The 16,285-nt window shown below is 35.0% G+C and overlaps 2 protein-coding genes across 4 annotated transcripts; both read right to left on the reverse strand.

Moving 5' to 3' along the window:
* On the reverse strand, positions 1–7,263 carry LOC147403582 (guanine nucleotide-binding protein subunit beta-2-like). The gene is made up of 6 exons (XM_086439206.1): positions 6,887–7,263; positions 6,696–6,790; positions 3,302–3,726; positions 2,152–2,509; positions 800–913; positions 1–454 (listed from the first exon to the last, which is right to left on the reverse strand). The coding sequence occupies exons 1-6, from the start codon at positions 6,990–6,992 to the stop codon at positions 419–421; spliced, it is 1,134 nt and encodes a 377-aa protein (XP_086295332.1). The 5' UTR covers positions 6,993–7,263; the 3' UTR covers positions 1–418.
* A 3,204-nt stretch (positions 7,264–10,467) lies between these two features.
* Positions 10,468–16,059, reverse strand: LOC147403583 (protein LIKE COV 1-like). Of its 3 annotated transcripts, none has more exons than XM_086437670.1 (7): positions 15,837–16,059; positions 13,915–13,967; positions 12,650–12,759; positions 11,526–11,693; positions 11,225–11,449; positions 11,034–11,134; positions 10,468–10,946 (listed from the first exon to the last, which is right to left on the reverse strand). In XM_086437670.1, exons 1-7 carry the CDS (start codon positions 15,993–15,995, stop codon positions 10,923–10,925), a joined length of 840 nt encoding a protein of 279 aa, XP_086293796.1. In that variant the 5' UTR covers positions 15,996–16,059; the 3' UTR covers positions 10,468–10,922. The 3 variants fall into 3 exon arrangements, with proteins under 3 accessions (XP_086293796.1, XP_086293795.1, XP_086293797.1); XM_086437669.1 differs by having other exon boundaries at positions 11,025–11,134; XM_086437671.1 differs by lacking the exon at positions 10,468–10,946 and having other exon boundaries at positions 10,971–11,134.
* Positions 16,060–16,285: the final 226 nt, after the last annotated feature.

A 16,285-nucleotide genomic window follows, 5' to 3' on the forward strand; every position in this document is an offset into this window, starting at 1 on the left:
TGCACAAAAATAAAGTTTCAAATTCAACCAAGAGATTCAACTGATAGAGTTGGTCTAATTAAACAAATGTTAGATAGAAATGATGAGAGGAAACATGAATCATTCAGCTGATGGAAAAATAAAAAATAAAACAAATACTAATATTACATACACAAACAGTAGACCAGTGAACAACAACTTCACTTTCAAGCTCTTCAAGGATGATTTCTTCGTTGAAAAGGAAATTTCTTTTCCTTTGCAAAGCTTCCAATTTTTAAGATTTTAAAGGATTACCAGAGAAACCACTAAAAATTTCCCATTAAACAAGAACAAGGCATTGGAAAGATAATGAAAACAATGAGTTGGAAACATTGAGAAACAAATTCATACCGCCGTGTAATTGGAAGATTGAAGTTTTTTTTTGTTTGGGAAATGAAATTCAGATCACCCTCCTGTGCCCTCCAAAAGCCCAAATCTGCAAACAGACAATTCCAGACTTTATTTGCTTGCAATTAAAAACCACAAAACATTCTCGTCCACAAAATATAACAAAAAGATGACTATTTACACATGAGATCCCACCTAAATAAAAAGTCCTCAAAAAATAAACCTTTCAACTCCTCACAAGGCTTAGGAATAACAGTTAGGACCTAAAATGAACACATACAATGGGAAGCACGAAAGACTTGGGAGAAAGAGGGATGTTGTGAGTCGAGGAGTACGAAAGACTTAAAGCATTAAATTGGAGTCCTTTTTATTTATTTATTAATATTAAAGCATTAAAATGAAAAAGCAAGGTAAGGCTTATGATCGATCTTACCTTCAAGTTTTTATCCCAACTTCCTGTACATAAGGCACTCCCATCAGCTGACAAACCCAAGCAAGTGATCCGTTCAGTGTGCGAGTTATGCAGAGATCCCAAGTTCAGAACTACCTAAAATGATGAAAGCAAGTGATTAGTGCCAATTTACTTCTGCTAAACCAACTGAAATTCAGCACAATAACATGAGAGAATGAAAAAGAAATCAACTTTTGAGAGAAAATCACAACTACTTTTTTCCTTCACATATTTGAAACTACTTGTACGTTCCCTGTAGGAATAACCGTTTGACAGGGACACAAGTGAGATTAAGGAGACAGACATGTCTCCACGTCAGATACGGCCAAATCCTTAAAATTTAATATAAACATGGCATGTGTTTCATCTAGATAACCATGACATGTGAAAAAAAGAAACTCCAGAAAGCCTGACAAGCCAATACATTCATACCATATGGCATATGCAATGGGTACTAGAAGATAAATAAATTAATTAAGACCAACGATTTTCTGGACATATAATTTCAGGCCTCCTTCCCTGCTCATACAAAGATATTCTAATAATTGGGGTAGAATTCCAAATCAATCTAGAAAAACAAGCAAATGTTCCACAAGTGAAAAATCCGGCACATGGAAGAACAAAACCTGGACATTTGGTCCAGGAGACTGGGCCTGTATTTGACAAACATCAGTATATCGAAGCAAATGGATGAACATGATTCAGTTAGCCGGCCCTAAATCTTTTGGATAAGGCTTTGAGGGTGAGGATGACTATGTTGGAGTAAAAAATGTGTCAGACCACCTCAAGATGTAGAAAAATGCATTAAAATTGTACTGTTGTACTATAAATACAGAGTTAAAAAAAACAAAGAAAAAAAAGAGGATAGATTAAATTAGAGAGCTGCTATTGGCACCCCAATTAAAATTAAGAAAAAAAAAACTAGTCAATGTCTCAGAATAAGTAAAAGTTGGGGTGCCTCTCTCTCTCGTTTTGATATATTTTTGTTAGATTTAGGATTTTCTACGAGCCTAATCCTTATTGTAAACAACTGTTGAAGTCATTTGAATGTGTTATAATGCTTTGTAATGTTGAGGTAATAACTTGAACCAAGCTTCTGCAGCGTTTGAATGGTTGTTTTAATCTTTAATTAGGGTGTACTAAATAATTCAAGAAATTGGGGTGTCAATAGTAGCTATTTTAAATTAAGGTTTCATCTTAATAGCCTTGCCACCTAGTGTCCGACATATGTATCCAATGGAAATGTATAACACACCAGTTTTCTAACAAAATTGATTGTCCTTGTCACATATGAATAGAAGAGTATACAAATCTGAAATTGGAGAATCATATACCTCTGCCACTAAGGTGTCCCATACATAGCAGTCGCCATTCGAGTATCCAACAAACATAAGCCTGCCTGATATTGAAAAGGCAATGGAAGTCACCGTAGGGACATCATCGTCGCCATGCTGTTGATAGTAGACTTGGAGTTGGTGCCCAGTCCTCGTGTCAAATAACCTACATGTGCCATCATCTGAGCCGGACCCGAAACGCTGTCCATCTGGGAAGAACTTTACAGTATTCACATCTCCCTCGTGACCATGATATGTGTGGACTGCTCGACTAGCTATTCGAGTGTCCCATAATCGAGCAGTTGCATCACATGAACCAGAGACAAACATCCTTGGGTTTGATCCATTGATCGAGACACTGAAAAAAAAAAATATATATATATATATATATATATATATATATATATATATATATATAAAGAAGCCAACCTATTAGGTACAGGAGTAATAGAAGACACACTCACAAACACATAATCAAATATTTAAGAACCTCCGTCATCCTCCTTCGGTTATAAAAATCTTCCTAACAAGAACTTCTATAACTTAATAGGATGCATTAACACTAGCAGATATAAGAGTCTAGCTATGCACAAATAATACTATGCTCACAAGAAGAAAAACTGCATTTCTAAAGCCACCTATGTGGCACAGTAGAATTATTAGTGCTTGGAGACCAAGACGATACTGATGCTGGACTACCAGGACTCCCAAAAGAAGGAATTTATGGCTTCGACATGGTACCTAATGTTAATTTTGTTTTTTTTAAAATGCTAATCCTCAGGGACTGCGCATGCCCCAAGGATTAGTCGGGTGCTCTACGAGGTCCAAATACGTTGGTTCCAAAAAAAAAAAAAAATAAAGGTTATATTGGTCCGTTAATTGAATGCATAGTGGATATTGCACATTAATGACAAGAACATGTATCTTTTCCGCATATATTTTTTTGTTAAAAAGGATAGAGTTCACAATCTACGGTGACAATTAGAAATAACACAATACCAACACAAAACGTTAACCTGTTTAAAGAATTTATTTACCATCGCTTGCCAAATTAAAAACAAAAAACTATATACTTAAATATAAGAAAGAACCAAACAAAAATACATTTAAAAATAGAAAAATAATAAGTTTGATTCCAATTAACACATACCTCAATACATCAGAAGTATGGCCTGCAGGAAATTCACCTCCAAAGACAGAAACTTTCAGTCCTGTAGTAACATCCCACAAAAAGCATGTTTGGTCCCCTGAGCTGGTTATTAAATGGGTGTCGTCATCTGGAACAAACTGACAAGAGGATACATAACCCTTGTGCCCGATAAGCATTCTAGATATTGATAGATTCCCATCATTGTCGATTGGAGAATTCAGATTGAAAATAGAGCATGCACTATCAAGGCCACCACAAGCAACAGACTGACCGCTTGGAGAGAAAGCGCATGTCATCACCCACGCACAAGGTAACTTAATAGCATGTGTCTTCTGACTTGTTAAAGCATTCCACACAATTAGCCTCCCGTCTTGAGATGCACTGACAATTCGATTCTTTTCAGGACTCCAATCTAATGAATATACCTGGTAATTTATTTTTTTTTAAAGACAAAATTGAGATTCTAATTAAGCTCAACATATAGTTCAGCATTATGGCTGGTTCCAATAGAGAAACATCTATGGCCTAAGAGTAACTCCAATGGCAATGCTATATTTGTCTCTCTCAATTTCGTTTTTGAGACAATAAAGTGCAAAAATGCTATATTTGGCTCTTGCCTTTCTAATGCTTCATCTCAAAAAAATGTCATTCGTATGCTTTGGGTGATAATTTGGTAACAAAAAAAAAAAAAAAATCCAAAATATACCTTTTTTTTTCCTAACCTAAAAAACACTTTAGCAAATTCTGAGATATTCCAAAACCAACACCAAATATAACATCAGTTTTAGCATATTCCATCTTTGAGAGGGCAATTGGCACTTGCATTGGAGAGCATTTATGGGAGGTTGTTCCAAATTTTGGAATTGCCACCGAAATTTACAAACAAACAAAAAACCAATTACTTAGAAGATTATTAAGATTGTGCACCTAGACACCAACTAGTTTAACCAAGCATCATGAGGTAGAAGGCCCTACTCAAACAAATATGTGGTAACACTATGACCTAATTGGGGTGTGGTCAATACCAAGAGAGTACTTGACCCTTTAGCACAAAACATCATCAGTCGGAAGAATATAAAAGCATCATTAGCCATAATACTCAGTAACAAATCCCATTTTTTGAGTTAGGGTTTTATTGGTACTCCAATGCAGAAGACGGTCCCAGTCCCAAAGATCTTCTCCAACGAACTTCTATTATGGGACAAACATAGACAATTGAATAACCTCAAAACATGCCAGCACCAATACTTCTCTTTGGAATGATACTTAGCATTCCAATGGCTTCCTTAGGGTTTGGACTAAATGCAAACGTTTCAGCTATTATTGCTAATGGCCAGTGGGACCTACTGATTCATTGGAGCTTCATGAAATTTGGGGAAGGCTAATTGAGATTGAGATTTTCCTCCCCCAACAAACTGATAAATGTGGATTCCCTTTACTTTAGGAAAGTTTTGGTATAAAGGCAATTGATAATCGTGTTACCGGGTAATTCTTCTTTCTCCCCTTACCAACTCCTTGCGAATGAAATCATCCTAGATAAGGAGAATAGAAGCTCAATACATATGGCTTTAATTGAGGGAACATTGCAGGTATTGGGGGCATTATTAGAGACCATAACGCTACACTGGTGCTTTGTCAAGTTTTAGTTCTTCAAAATCCCTGATATCTCTTCTTGACTATGAACTAGAAGCTATTGATGATGCCCTTATGCATGATTTATCCAGAAACTTAATTAGTGATTGAATTTGATACCCCCCTTTCTATCCATTTAGTGATCAATATAGATAATGCTTCATGGCCCTCTAAAAATATAACCAGATCAACTGCTTCTTGGGCTTTCGTTTAAATAAGCCCCCCTCACCATCCCCCCTCTGTTGGTTCTAACCTCTTTTCCTTCTAGCTATTGATTGCAATTGCATCCCTTCTTCTCTGGATGGAAAGAGAAGATCGCACAGAAGGCCGATTATCTTCACGAAAAACCACTTTAATGTGGTTTCATAGGTCAGCTTTCCTCAGGATTAGGCTGGGGTCACTAGCTTTTTGTTCTAAAACATCCGCAGAGAAGCTACTAGTGTGGCTATTTTTTTTTTGCTTCTATTGCAAATGATGCAAATGGGTCTCTTGTTTTCTCTAGATGAGTTTCCGCATGGAGTATCTATCACTCTTTTCGATGGTGTTAGAGCAAATTTCTAATCTCCACCATCAACTTACAATTATCAGATAAGCGATCTATTATTCTAAATAACCCCAATCTTATCAGAAAATATAATATAACCTAAAAGCATAAAGGAGAAAATAATTGATATATTCTAACAAATACATGAAAGTGAAGTCTTCCAAGAAACACTGATTTGTGTCGCCATTAAAGCCTTGTTGGAACTATCTTGTGACTGGTTACTAAATTTGTGACTTAAGTCATGTGCCATATGAATAAATTAGAAAGTGTCCAAATAGCACGTCTAAATTAACAATTCGCCAAAAAAAAAAAAAACGTGAACTAATGAACCCTAACTATAATTCACATACATAATGAATTGAGCAAATAATCCTCAAGAAGAAGAAGAAAAAAAAACCCGCGGACCTCGACATTTATTTCTTCATCAATTGTCATTCTCCAGTATTTCAATTTTTTTTTGTCAATCGTGGTTCTTTGTCACCCCTTCATTGCTCACAAGTTAGTCATTTTGTACCTTTTTCGCGAATATGATAACACTTAGGATCATCCACCATCCATCATCATTGGAGAATGGTCATGATACATGGCTACCAGTCCTTGAAAATTAGGTACCAATTGGCATGTCTCTCTCCCAAAGCCGATACAGTTTTCCAATTCATATGCTTTATGCTACAGCCCGTCCAATAGGCTGTTCTTCGTAGAGGTAAATTTGTGTGTGCATTTGAAATGGAATTCAAAACTTTCCTAAAATAGCAAAATTGTCCAGAAAAAATGTGTAAACAAAGGAATCGGGCCTAAAAGTGAAAAGTCCTAGGCAAAACTATGGATCCTACATATCTCAACGATTCCAATCAAGAATGGGTCTTTTCGCATGATTCCAACTCCAGGTCCCTGTTTTCTACTAATGCACTTAGGCCTTCTATTACTTATCCAATCACTACATGAAATCTTCTGCCACTTGTCCTACATCAGATTTTGTCAACTTAAATCCAAATTGTACTAAAATTATTCCTGAATTTCACTTTTTTCCATACACCATTTGGTTCTTAAATGTTCATTCTGAACTAAACCTACACTATTCCCACATCAAATATTTCCTAAGCTTGAAATTGCTAACTATGTCTAGATATAAGAACCAATCAAATCACTCTAAAAGATAAAATTTCCTAAATCAAAAAAATGCAAAGTAGATGAAACAAGAATATGCAGAAACTCTACCTTCCCCGCGTGTCCCTGCAATGTCCTACAACAGACCAGATCTGTTGGGCCAAAGTTGACTGCTGTTCGTCCCTGCGAACTCGAGTGTTCCGCAACTACAAAATCAGAGAAAGAAAAGAGATCTAAGAACAGAAAACGAAGAAAAAATGGAAAATTTTCAACTCGAATGTATGAAATTTCAACATAACTACCGTCTGTGTCGAGGAGAAGAAGCCGTTTCTGCTTCAAGCGTTCTTTGAGAGCATTTACAGTCTCTGTAGCAGCTAAATGTTGCTCCTTTAACTCTGAAACAGACATATTAAACCCTAAAACTTCCCAGCGAAGGAAATTAACAGTTAAATCGCCATTAAAGCTTCGGTTCGTCCTCGATCAGACCGAATTTCCATTTCTCTTTAAAAATCTGAAACCAGATTAGAAATCCAAGCGTGAAATTATATATAATTGTTTAGAATAATCAATGAAGGTGAAGATTATAAAAAAAACAAAAAACAAAAAAAGAAAAAGAAAAAAAGAAAGCGGGAGGAGATGAGAAATAGATGGACAACGAACGACTACATGGAGGTGCAGGAAGTTCTGACTTTTCAGTGAAAAACAGAACGAGTGATTTTTAATGGAAAGATTCTATTGGAACACCAAATTTTAGTTATAACACACCATTCCCTTTCGAAATTAAACCAAATTCAAGTACTGATTGGTGCCAAACTGCCGATAGAATCTCTCCGGCGAATTCATTTCATCCGCTATATATGACGGAATTCCAATTTCGGTACACTGTCCATTTTAACTCCGAAAACATGGTTTTACTGTGAATAATCTATGAAATAATTGATAAAATAACAATGATTTTGCCTTGTGAACGATCTAATTAGTAATTTATCAACGAATTCATTGATTATAAAGTGACAAATTCACTGAAAAAACGGATTTTAAAAATTAAAATGAATAATGCACCAAAACCGGAATTTGGACATAAGTTACACATGATTTGAGAAAAGTCTTTTTAATGTATTCCTCCAGATTTTGATGAAATTCAAGACCACACACCCCCTTGTTTTCATACTAATGGCATACTTCTTGACTGCAATCTTCTTTGAATGGCTAATAAAATGGTTTAAATGAGCTCATCTTCAACAAAATGGCTTAAATGACTAATAAAATGGCTTATTGTATTGATTCGGTTGTAATAGAGTTGACACTTAATTTTATATTTAAACATTGAAAAAATAACATGAGAAAAAAGATTAACTTAAGATTTATAATGAAAGATACTAGATTGAGAATCTCCATAAAGTGGACATATGGGCTTTGAGAAGGATACCTATGTAAAAATCAATGCAGAATCATAGCAATTCTTTTTGGGAGCAAGAAAGATTGGTAATAAGGCAAAAATCATCGTTGAGTAAGATATGCAAACGTTTGGACATCATGATATGTCACAATTTTGAAAAAAACTTACCTTTCTAAATCATTATTGCCTAAGTAATTTTGGTGTATTGTTTAGGATAATATTAATAGGTTTTTATTACGAAGTTACATACTAAATTGAGGAGATGGATTAAAGTCAAGAATATTAGTAAACAAAAATGCACACCAGAAATTGATGTGTTTGAATACCATGGTCCATGGATTGTTGAGAGAAAAATCTAGGATTTATAACAGTGATTAGAGATGAAGGCATTTAGGTCATTTTACTTTAGTCTCCACTTGGTCAAGACCTACCTTTTGTGAATAAAGGGATAACTCTAATATTCTCCAAACAGGGTATCTCAAAAGGGATGTGTTCAAGGCACCCCCAAACAATTGACTATTTTTGTTTTTTTTTCCTTAAAATTTTTGAAAAAAATAATCTATTCCAAAAATTTTAACCCAATCAAAACATGATGAAGAATTGTTAATCGTTCAAATTTGTTTTCCCTTAATCACTTTTGATGGGATTAAAAGTTTCGGTAAGGGCTGATCTCCTCGTAAAAAAAAAAAAAATCAATCTATTATAATTCATATAAGACGAAAACTTTGGCTGCCCTAGGTAATAATTGGGGTGCTTTCAACACTTCCATCTCAAAATTACCGAAAATAAAGCGTAAAAGCCTGGTCACGAGAAGGATACTGGCGCCGCCGGGTCCATACAAGTCTTTTGACTCCTTTCGAGTGGGTCGCACATGCATAATGGTGTTTTTCTTTGAAGTAAACATCAAAAGATAACGCCGTTATCTGATAACAGATAATCCGTAACGTGGCGGACAACTCACCCTATGTTTGAAGCCGTTGGATTCTTTCAATACCCATATCGAGAAAATCTCCACATTTAATGTTCAAAGAGAAACTCTAGCTTGACTACGTTAGTCAGGATAGAAGCCTCATAAAGGCTTTTGGGACTCACTTGGAGGGAAATCAACTATAGCAAATAATCCCACTATAATCGGCTATATATGATATATCACATTTTCTCACGACTTGAGCACCTCTAAAGCCCTCAACCAAAATCTTAGAGTCGGATTCAATGACTAGATAAGAAAATTTACTTTGTAATTAGATTGACTTCTTGATCGTAAATTCAACCTACATATTGGTAGAGAATCCAAGGAAAGTTAGAAACCTACTATAAAACACATTGTATATTGAAGTTGTTCCTATCGTGGTTTTAAAACTTGGTTTCATGTCTCATCTCGTCTATGTCAGATATTGAGTCTTTTCGGACAAATATTCCGATGCGTTTGAGATGTCTTGTTCAATAATGAGAAAAATGAATATGGAATTTTAAATCTTGTCTGATACATTGACTTGTTCGTCTATCTCATCCATGCCTGATACCTAGACAACTCAGGCAATACATCTCGACCTCAGATGAGTTTTAAAATTATAGTTCTTAATACCCTTAAAAGCATACGAGAGTGTATGAGTGTGTTCACACCCACAAATGTGGGTCTTTGAGAAAATCTAAAGGTTTCATATGGGATTTGGACCCAAATCTCTAAAAATCATTCGTTATGCTACGCTTGACATACACGCATCGGGGTGGGGTGAGGCTTTGGCCATAATTGCATGCCATTCTTATTCAATTTTGTTTTTGAAATCCAACTGTTCTATCCATTGATTTATTTAAAAGATACATGTGTTTCATATCTACAAATCCTTAGTGTGTGTGCACTAGCATCACATATCCTGCGCAAAACACACACACACACACACACAGGGCTTAGGCTTTGGCCTTAATTCCTTATTGTTCTTATTCAATTTTGTTTTTGAAAATCTAATTGTTGGCCATCTGTTGCTTTCTTTATAAGACACGTTTGTGTCTTTATTCGATTCCTTTTATTTGTCTCTTCTGAACCAGTGTTCCAAAGAGACATAAACTTGATTTTGGAGATTGTTCAACCAACCACATATTCTCCTATTAAATTCTCTTGAATCGTTTGTCTCAAGTACTCGATCTTCATCATTTTAACGGTTTTATTTAAGTTGTTGTACTTTGCTTTGAAGAGCACTACTTCTTGTAAGAGTTTGTTGTGACATTCCAATAAGAGTACCTCTTTGGTGTTGGATTGTTGTATCATGGAGAGCTAACACCCAAGATTTGTGGTACCCTAGCAGGTGTGAATCTTCACTTCAAGACAGTACATTTCTGCATGCCAAACATCCAGATGGTTAAGTATTTCATTTCATACTGTCTTCTTCACTAACCTTTACTTAGTAACCATCATTATTTTCCACAAGTGACTTACATTCTCGTAAAAAAAGCATTGATTTATTTATTTTTTTTATTAATTTCCGTTGTATAAAATCTTTTACAAACTTTTTCTTAGTAAACAGATATTAGCTTCTAACAGTGACGATTACATTTTCCCAAAAGCATTGATTTCTATTTTTGAAAATTTCCCAAATAATTATAGGCATTTTTTGTAATCCAAAAGTGTTACTAGCGTTGACACTTTGAGATCGATTTGTCAACAATATGTAACACTTTTGATATTTTTGAATACTTTCCATAATTATTTGGGAAATTTAACTGTCTTCATCAATCCAACAGCATCTAATACAAGGTCTTGTGGTGTTAGGTGTTCACACTCCAACCACTCTCCATCCAACAATGTTCGACATCAGGTTGGCGTTCCATCAAAGGTCCAAGGGCTCTTCCTTCTCCTCACAGATCATTTCTTTCTAAGCGGATAAGGTTAACCATTCAAGAATAATTCATGAAGACATATTCATTTATGTAGAAGTGACAATTCACTTGTCTCGGTGACCAACACCCTATTTTTCAAAAAAAAAAAAATAATTAATTAAAACTTAAAAAATAATAATAAAAAAAATGAAAGATTAAAGTTAGACTTGTGGAACTGCAAATATTGGGCTCCTGCCAACTCTTGCTGCCAGAACTGCATGCGCATCTATTGTGGTCAACATTTGAGGTATCGACATGCCACCCGAAATAACAATTTCTGCATCACAATGCAACCAAAAACCAACTTACAATCACATTAGAAGTGAGATCTAATATTCAATTCATTATTTTAATACATAAATTTTACCGATCCCTTCTCGAACGGATAAATTCGGTCTCATAACATCATTGGAGTTGATGAGGAAAATGTCTCCAATGTAGAGGTGGTTGGAGGGTACATAGACACAGCAGAGCTCTTCTTCACCTACACTCCTCTGGAGAATCACTGTTGATGTGATGAAGCCAAACGCATATTCCCCAATACGTGGGTGCCTTATGATTGCGACTTCTTTGAAGGCATTAGAGTTCTGATCTGCAATAGTGCTATATAAAGCATAAGAGTTGAGGATTATCTGTGTTTGGGCTCAAAGTACAATGAATATATTCACCTGGTGATATTGCTGCACTTATTTGCTTCGAGGCAGAGTAAATATAGCTTATGAGTGGCATTTTCTTAATGAACCATTCCCCAAGACCAAGAACAGAAGCACCCCACCATGAGGACATAAACACACCGACTAAGAAGATGAAAGTAATCGAAGTTATGAATCCAAGACCTGAATTTATGTAACCAGAATCAGCCCATAATTAAGTAAAAAATAAAGTTTCTTTTCCAGTTTGAAACTCAAACTTGGTTAAGTCTCTTGATTTCAAGGTTCATTGCTGATGAGACAATGAAAAAAAACCAATTGCAGGCAATTTATTTTCCTGCTATATGAGGAAACAATTTTTTTTTACCAATATCACATCATTTACACTACCCTACACAAATCTCCCTAGAACCAAATGTCTTTATATGCAACCCATGAAAATCTAAGGTCACATAGAAAAGCCTCTTTAGGCCTTGTCATGTGTCCTCTTAGCAAGAGTTTCACCGAAGGACAAAAAATAATTATTAACTGTTCTCCCTCCAAAACCACCTTTCAGACATTACCCTTTACAAGAAACATAGGCAACAAACCCCACATTTCCAACTATTCTTCATGGTAGCCTCTCTTCTTTTATATGATTAATTTTATGGAGGCAGACCCCAATAAAGATTTCATCATGGCTGTGGTCTATCTCTGCTGCATTATATATGATCCTTTTTAGGATTCCTATTGTACTGATGTCATCTCGGTTTTGTTCGTGAACAAGACAAGATGCGAAAACAAGATTTAAAACTATGTTTGACTTATCCTCATGTTTGTTTTCTCCAACTACTAACTACTTATTGTGATATAATGGTTTTCATTGTCTGGACATTATAAATAAAATGATTGGATTGTACAATATTTTTAATTATTTATGCATCAGGATTCCCAACCTTTTGTGTAGCCATGGTTTTATGTCAGTTTCTTATAATTATAGTCCTTATCAAAATTAAGTTTGCATGATGTCTTCCACAATTCCATGGTAATTAATCACACCTTAACTATGTTGAGTTATTCAACAATATTTTTAAGTCCAGATAATTGTAGTACTGCCTTCCAAAACTCATGGAACAAAATTTATGATCATGGAAGATACTTGCCAAATACATTGATCCCGAGATGAGTATAGATTGGGGAGAAGAAGCCATCCACAAAACTAAATAACCACCAAGTGATGTAGAATGTGATGGCCATTGGGAAAAGAATTACACTGCAAAACAATGACAAAAAAGAGAGTATAATAACATGTTATAGCTTTCCAATTATTCTGGAATCATGTTTAGAGAATGTAATAAAAAACAATACACATTCAGGTATCAAGGATAAGTTGGGAACACCACCACCATCATCATTATCCATGCCTTATACCAACTATTTGTGAAAACATTTGGCATATCCAGAATAAATTTTTAAAGTCACTCAACGGATAAATAAAGTCCTTCATGGATATAATTTCTTCTCAATATGTACATAAATATAGTTTTCATTGGTCACGATTTCAGATAAATCCAGTAACAATGGTTGTGTTCTCTTGATGGCTAAGCAGAGAAAACTTCCATTTTTCATGCATGCTTGAAAAAAGAAAAAAAAAAAAAAAAAAAGGAATATGAATTCTTCGAGAAGGGTCCATTGTAAATGGCCTTCAAATTCTCAATCAAGCTTTACTAGCATCCAAGCAGAAATACCTATGCATATTGATTTAAAAATTAAAAAAGAATTCACAACTTGAGGATTTTCAGTACATTCAAGATGTACGGTGGGGCCTGGCTCGAGGTTCATAGTGACTCACAATGTATGTAGTGCAATGGTGAACATCCAATGTGTATAAAGCTCAAAGTGTGCCTCATTCTTGAAGCAAAACATAAAATAACATACAAAATTCACTGGAAAATAATGATTTTCTTCTTGAAACCATAGATCCATAAGAACATAACCTAGCAACAGAGAGCACTGCACTAGTGTGAGCCAGGAATCAGGAGGGATGCAATAGTAACATCTACTTCACATAAGATGGGTAGCATATATTACTAAAGTACCTTATAAAATAAGAAAATCAGAAGCAAGAAAGGTCTCTCACTAGAGTGGCATGATACAAAATCTTTCTATGTAATTTACAGGAGTTACTAGAGAGCACAAATATTTTGGCAAATTAGATTGGATTTGGCAGACCCCTACTATAAACATTGAAATCATAAATATGAAAAAAAGAAGGTTGGTGGTGCTCTAACCACTAAACTAAAAGATAAATTATAATAAAACCTTTACGGGGAATTCTTGCAGAATATGTTCTATAATTCTTTTAAGTGACATAGGACAGTTAAAATTGAAATAGAAATAGATAATTAATAAACAGCAAAGAACGTACCATCCTGTCATAAACTTTTTTGACGCCCAGCTCCTAATGACTTTAGAAAATGCCTACATAATCACACAAGATCATAAGCTCAAGAAAACTTTCTAATTATATCAAATCACATTATTCGTGCATAAAAAGAATTCTATTGTAATTTGAATACATGCATAATCTTCCATATCCATAATTAATGGAAAGAAACAAAAGCAGATTTATCTCAAAACACAAGTAATAAATATTTCATTGGTCGATTCTAGCACACCTTTCTATACCTATGAAAAAAAAAAAAACAAAGGATTCTATTATAATTTGAATACATGCATAGTCTTCCATATCCATAATTAATGAAAAGAAACAAAAGCAGATTTATTTCAAAACACACGTAATTAATATTTCATTGGTCGATTCTAGCACACCTTTATCCAAACATTGGGGATAGACATGGAAGTCTAAATACTACGAACATGATTCCATGAAGTCCTCCATGTGCTAAAGTGGGTCTTATGATCTATCATTTTTTTTTTATCATATGTTATTGATGATAAAAGAATTCATAAAAAAATCATCAAATGATTTTATTTCGACATAGCATTGTCCATTTAATAAAAAGCATTATTTCCCTATCATCATCATTGCACCACCATCATTATTGTGGTAATTATTTTTGTCCCTACCTAAGATCGTGACACCTACCCCCAAATATGAAACTATTCTCACATAACAAGATGGAGCCCAAATTCCTGAGCTTATTTAAGTCAATATGTTAAGCAATTCACATTTGAGCCAATATCACATAGGGACTTGAGCTCCCGAGCATGTATATGATCCCTAGCACATATCTAAATCGAGCACAACTTTTCACATTAAATGAGATGCAGAAGATCTTATCAGATTGATGGGATATCACATGTCAAAATTCCTTATTTCTCTACTTTGCATTAATGATCTGAGACACACATCAAACTCAAGTGCTTGACTAAATTGTGATGGACACATCTTCCATAGCATTCAAGTGCTTCCCAAGTACCTGACTCATCATACACTTGGTCCATTCATGTGGTGACACTTGTCTCCAAGGCTTTCCTATGAATGCACACTCTAGAGACTGGAGAAGGGGTTTTTTCTACTCTATCTTTTTTAGCACAGTTCATCTTCTTTATTCATCATTTTTTTTTTTTTCCATCTAGTTCTAGCTTGACCGTTGGACACCACAACAGGACCCTAGCTCGTCGGAGAAGAATATCAAAATCTTATCGTTTGACTAGAGAAGAATATCAGAATCAGATTATCTTGCCTGAGAAGAAGACTGGAATCCAACTATCTCACAGAAGAAATGCTCAATCTCATCAACTTCAGACACACATCTCGAGGAAGGATATTCACCATCAAGATTAGTACATAAATCTCAAGGAGTGGAAGGCTCAAAAAAGCCTCCACAATTATTATTGTTATTTAGAGCATTACTAAATTATGGGGTGTCACCTGAACCCTATGACAAATGTTTGTGCCTCATTTAGCAAAAAGAAGATAAGAGTGGGAATTAAGCACTTTGCCATAACTGGAAGCACGAATGAAAACACGTTCTACAACACTAGGTAAAAGGGGAGATTAATTAGATCTGGTTCTTCCTGAGTTCCGCATTAGATTAGTAATGATTGGAGGTACTTTTAAGCCCTACAGCTATTGAAACAATGTGATTATCAATCAAGCCAGGTCTGGATGTCCTAGAATATCAATGTGTATCAATCCACCAAAAACATTTAAGAATCTGGGTTAAAGGGTAGATAATTGTATAAATTATACTACTGAAATCAGATCAATCTACCAAATTCTCCTAATTCAATGCAAAACAATAAAACTAAATATCGATAAATTAACAAGATTAAAATCAAATATTCTAAATTTTATTCAAAATGAATGATTTGATTGGAGACCTCTCTGCCAGAGTGATGATGGGAAGAAGAAGAAGAAGAAGAAGAAGCCACAGACGTTGTTGAAACCAAAGACGATTTGGGTCCTCCATCGATTGGGATTTCTCCAGAAACCGGAATCAGAAGCTTTAGATCTCTCTCCCTCTCAATCGTAGTCCCCATCTCTCTCTCTCTCTCTCTCCTGTGAGCTTAACGAACCATATATCAGGGCTCTTGGACTTTTAACCGAAAATAATCCCATTTCGCGCTAAAATCTGAAGTGTGAGACTGTGCGGTTTCTCTACTTCGATAGTTGTATAATGTAAACTAACTACAGCTTGCTTTTCTGCCACGTGTAATTTGATACTTTACCCCGCTCGATGTATAAGCTATTTGCAATTGCAAAAAAATTCCCTGAAATACACTTTAATGGTGTTTAGTGACACTTCTTAAATTCTTTGTAGCAACAAAAA

This window comes from Akebia trifoliata, chromosome 4, assembly GCF_017979445.1.
Source record: "Akebia trifoliata isolate Shusen 1 chromosome 4, ASM1797944v1, whole genome shotgun sequence".
NCBI classification, from domain to species: Eukaryota; Viridiplantae; Streptophyta; class Magnoliopsida; order Ranunculales; family Lardizabalaceae; genus Akebia; species Akebia trifoliata.

Coding starts and splice junctions, on each gene's coding strand:
- LOC147403582 (XM_086439206.1), bottom strand. CDS start 6,992: ATGTCTGTTTCAGAGTTAAAGGAGCAACATTTAGCTGCTACAGAGACT. Junction 6,791..6,886: donor TCTTCTCCTCGACACAGACG/GTAGTTATGTTG, acceptor CTGATTTTGTAG/TTGCGGAACACTCGAGTTCG. Junction 455..799: donor GTTGGGATAAAAACTTGAAG/GTAAGATCGATC, acceptor GTCTGTTTGCAG/ATTTGGGCTTTTGGAGGGCA.
- LOC147403583 (XM_086437669.1), bottom strand. CDS start 15,995: ATGGGGACTACGATTGAGAGGGAGAGAGATCTAAAGCTTCTGATTCCG. Junction 12,760..13,914: donor AAAAAGTTTATGACAGGATG/GTACGTTCTTTG, acceptor ATTGTTTTGCAG/TGTAATTCTTTTCCCAATGG. Junction 11,450..11,525: donor AAGTGCAGCAATATCACCAG/GTGAATATATTC, acceptor GCACTATTGCAG/ATCAGAACTCTAATGCCTTC.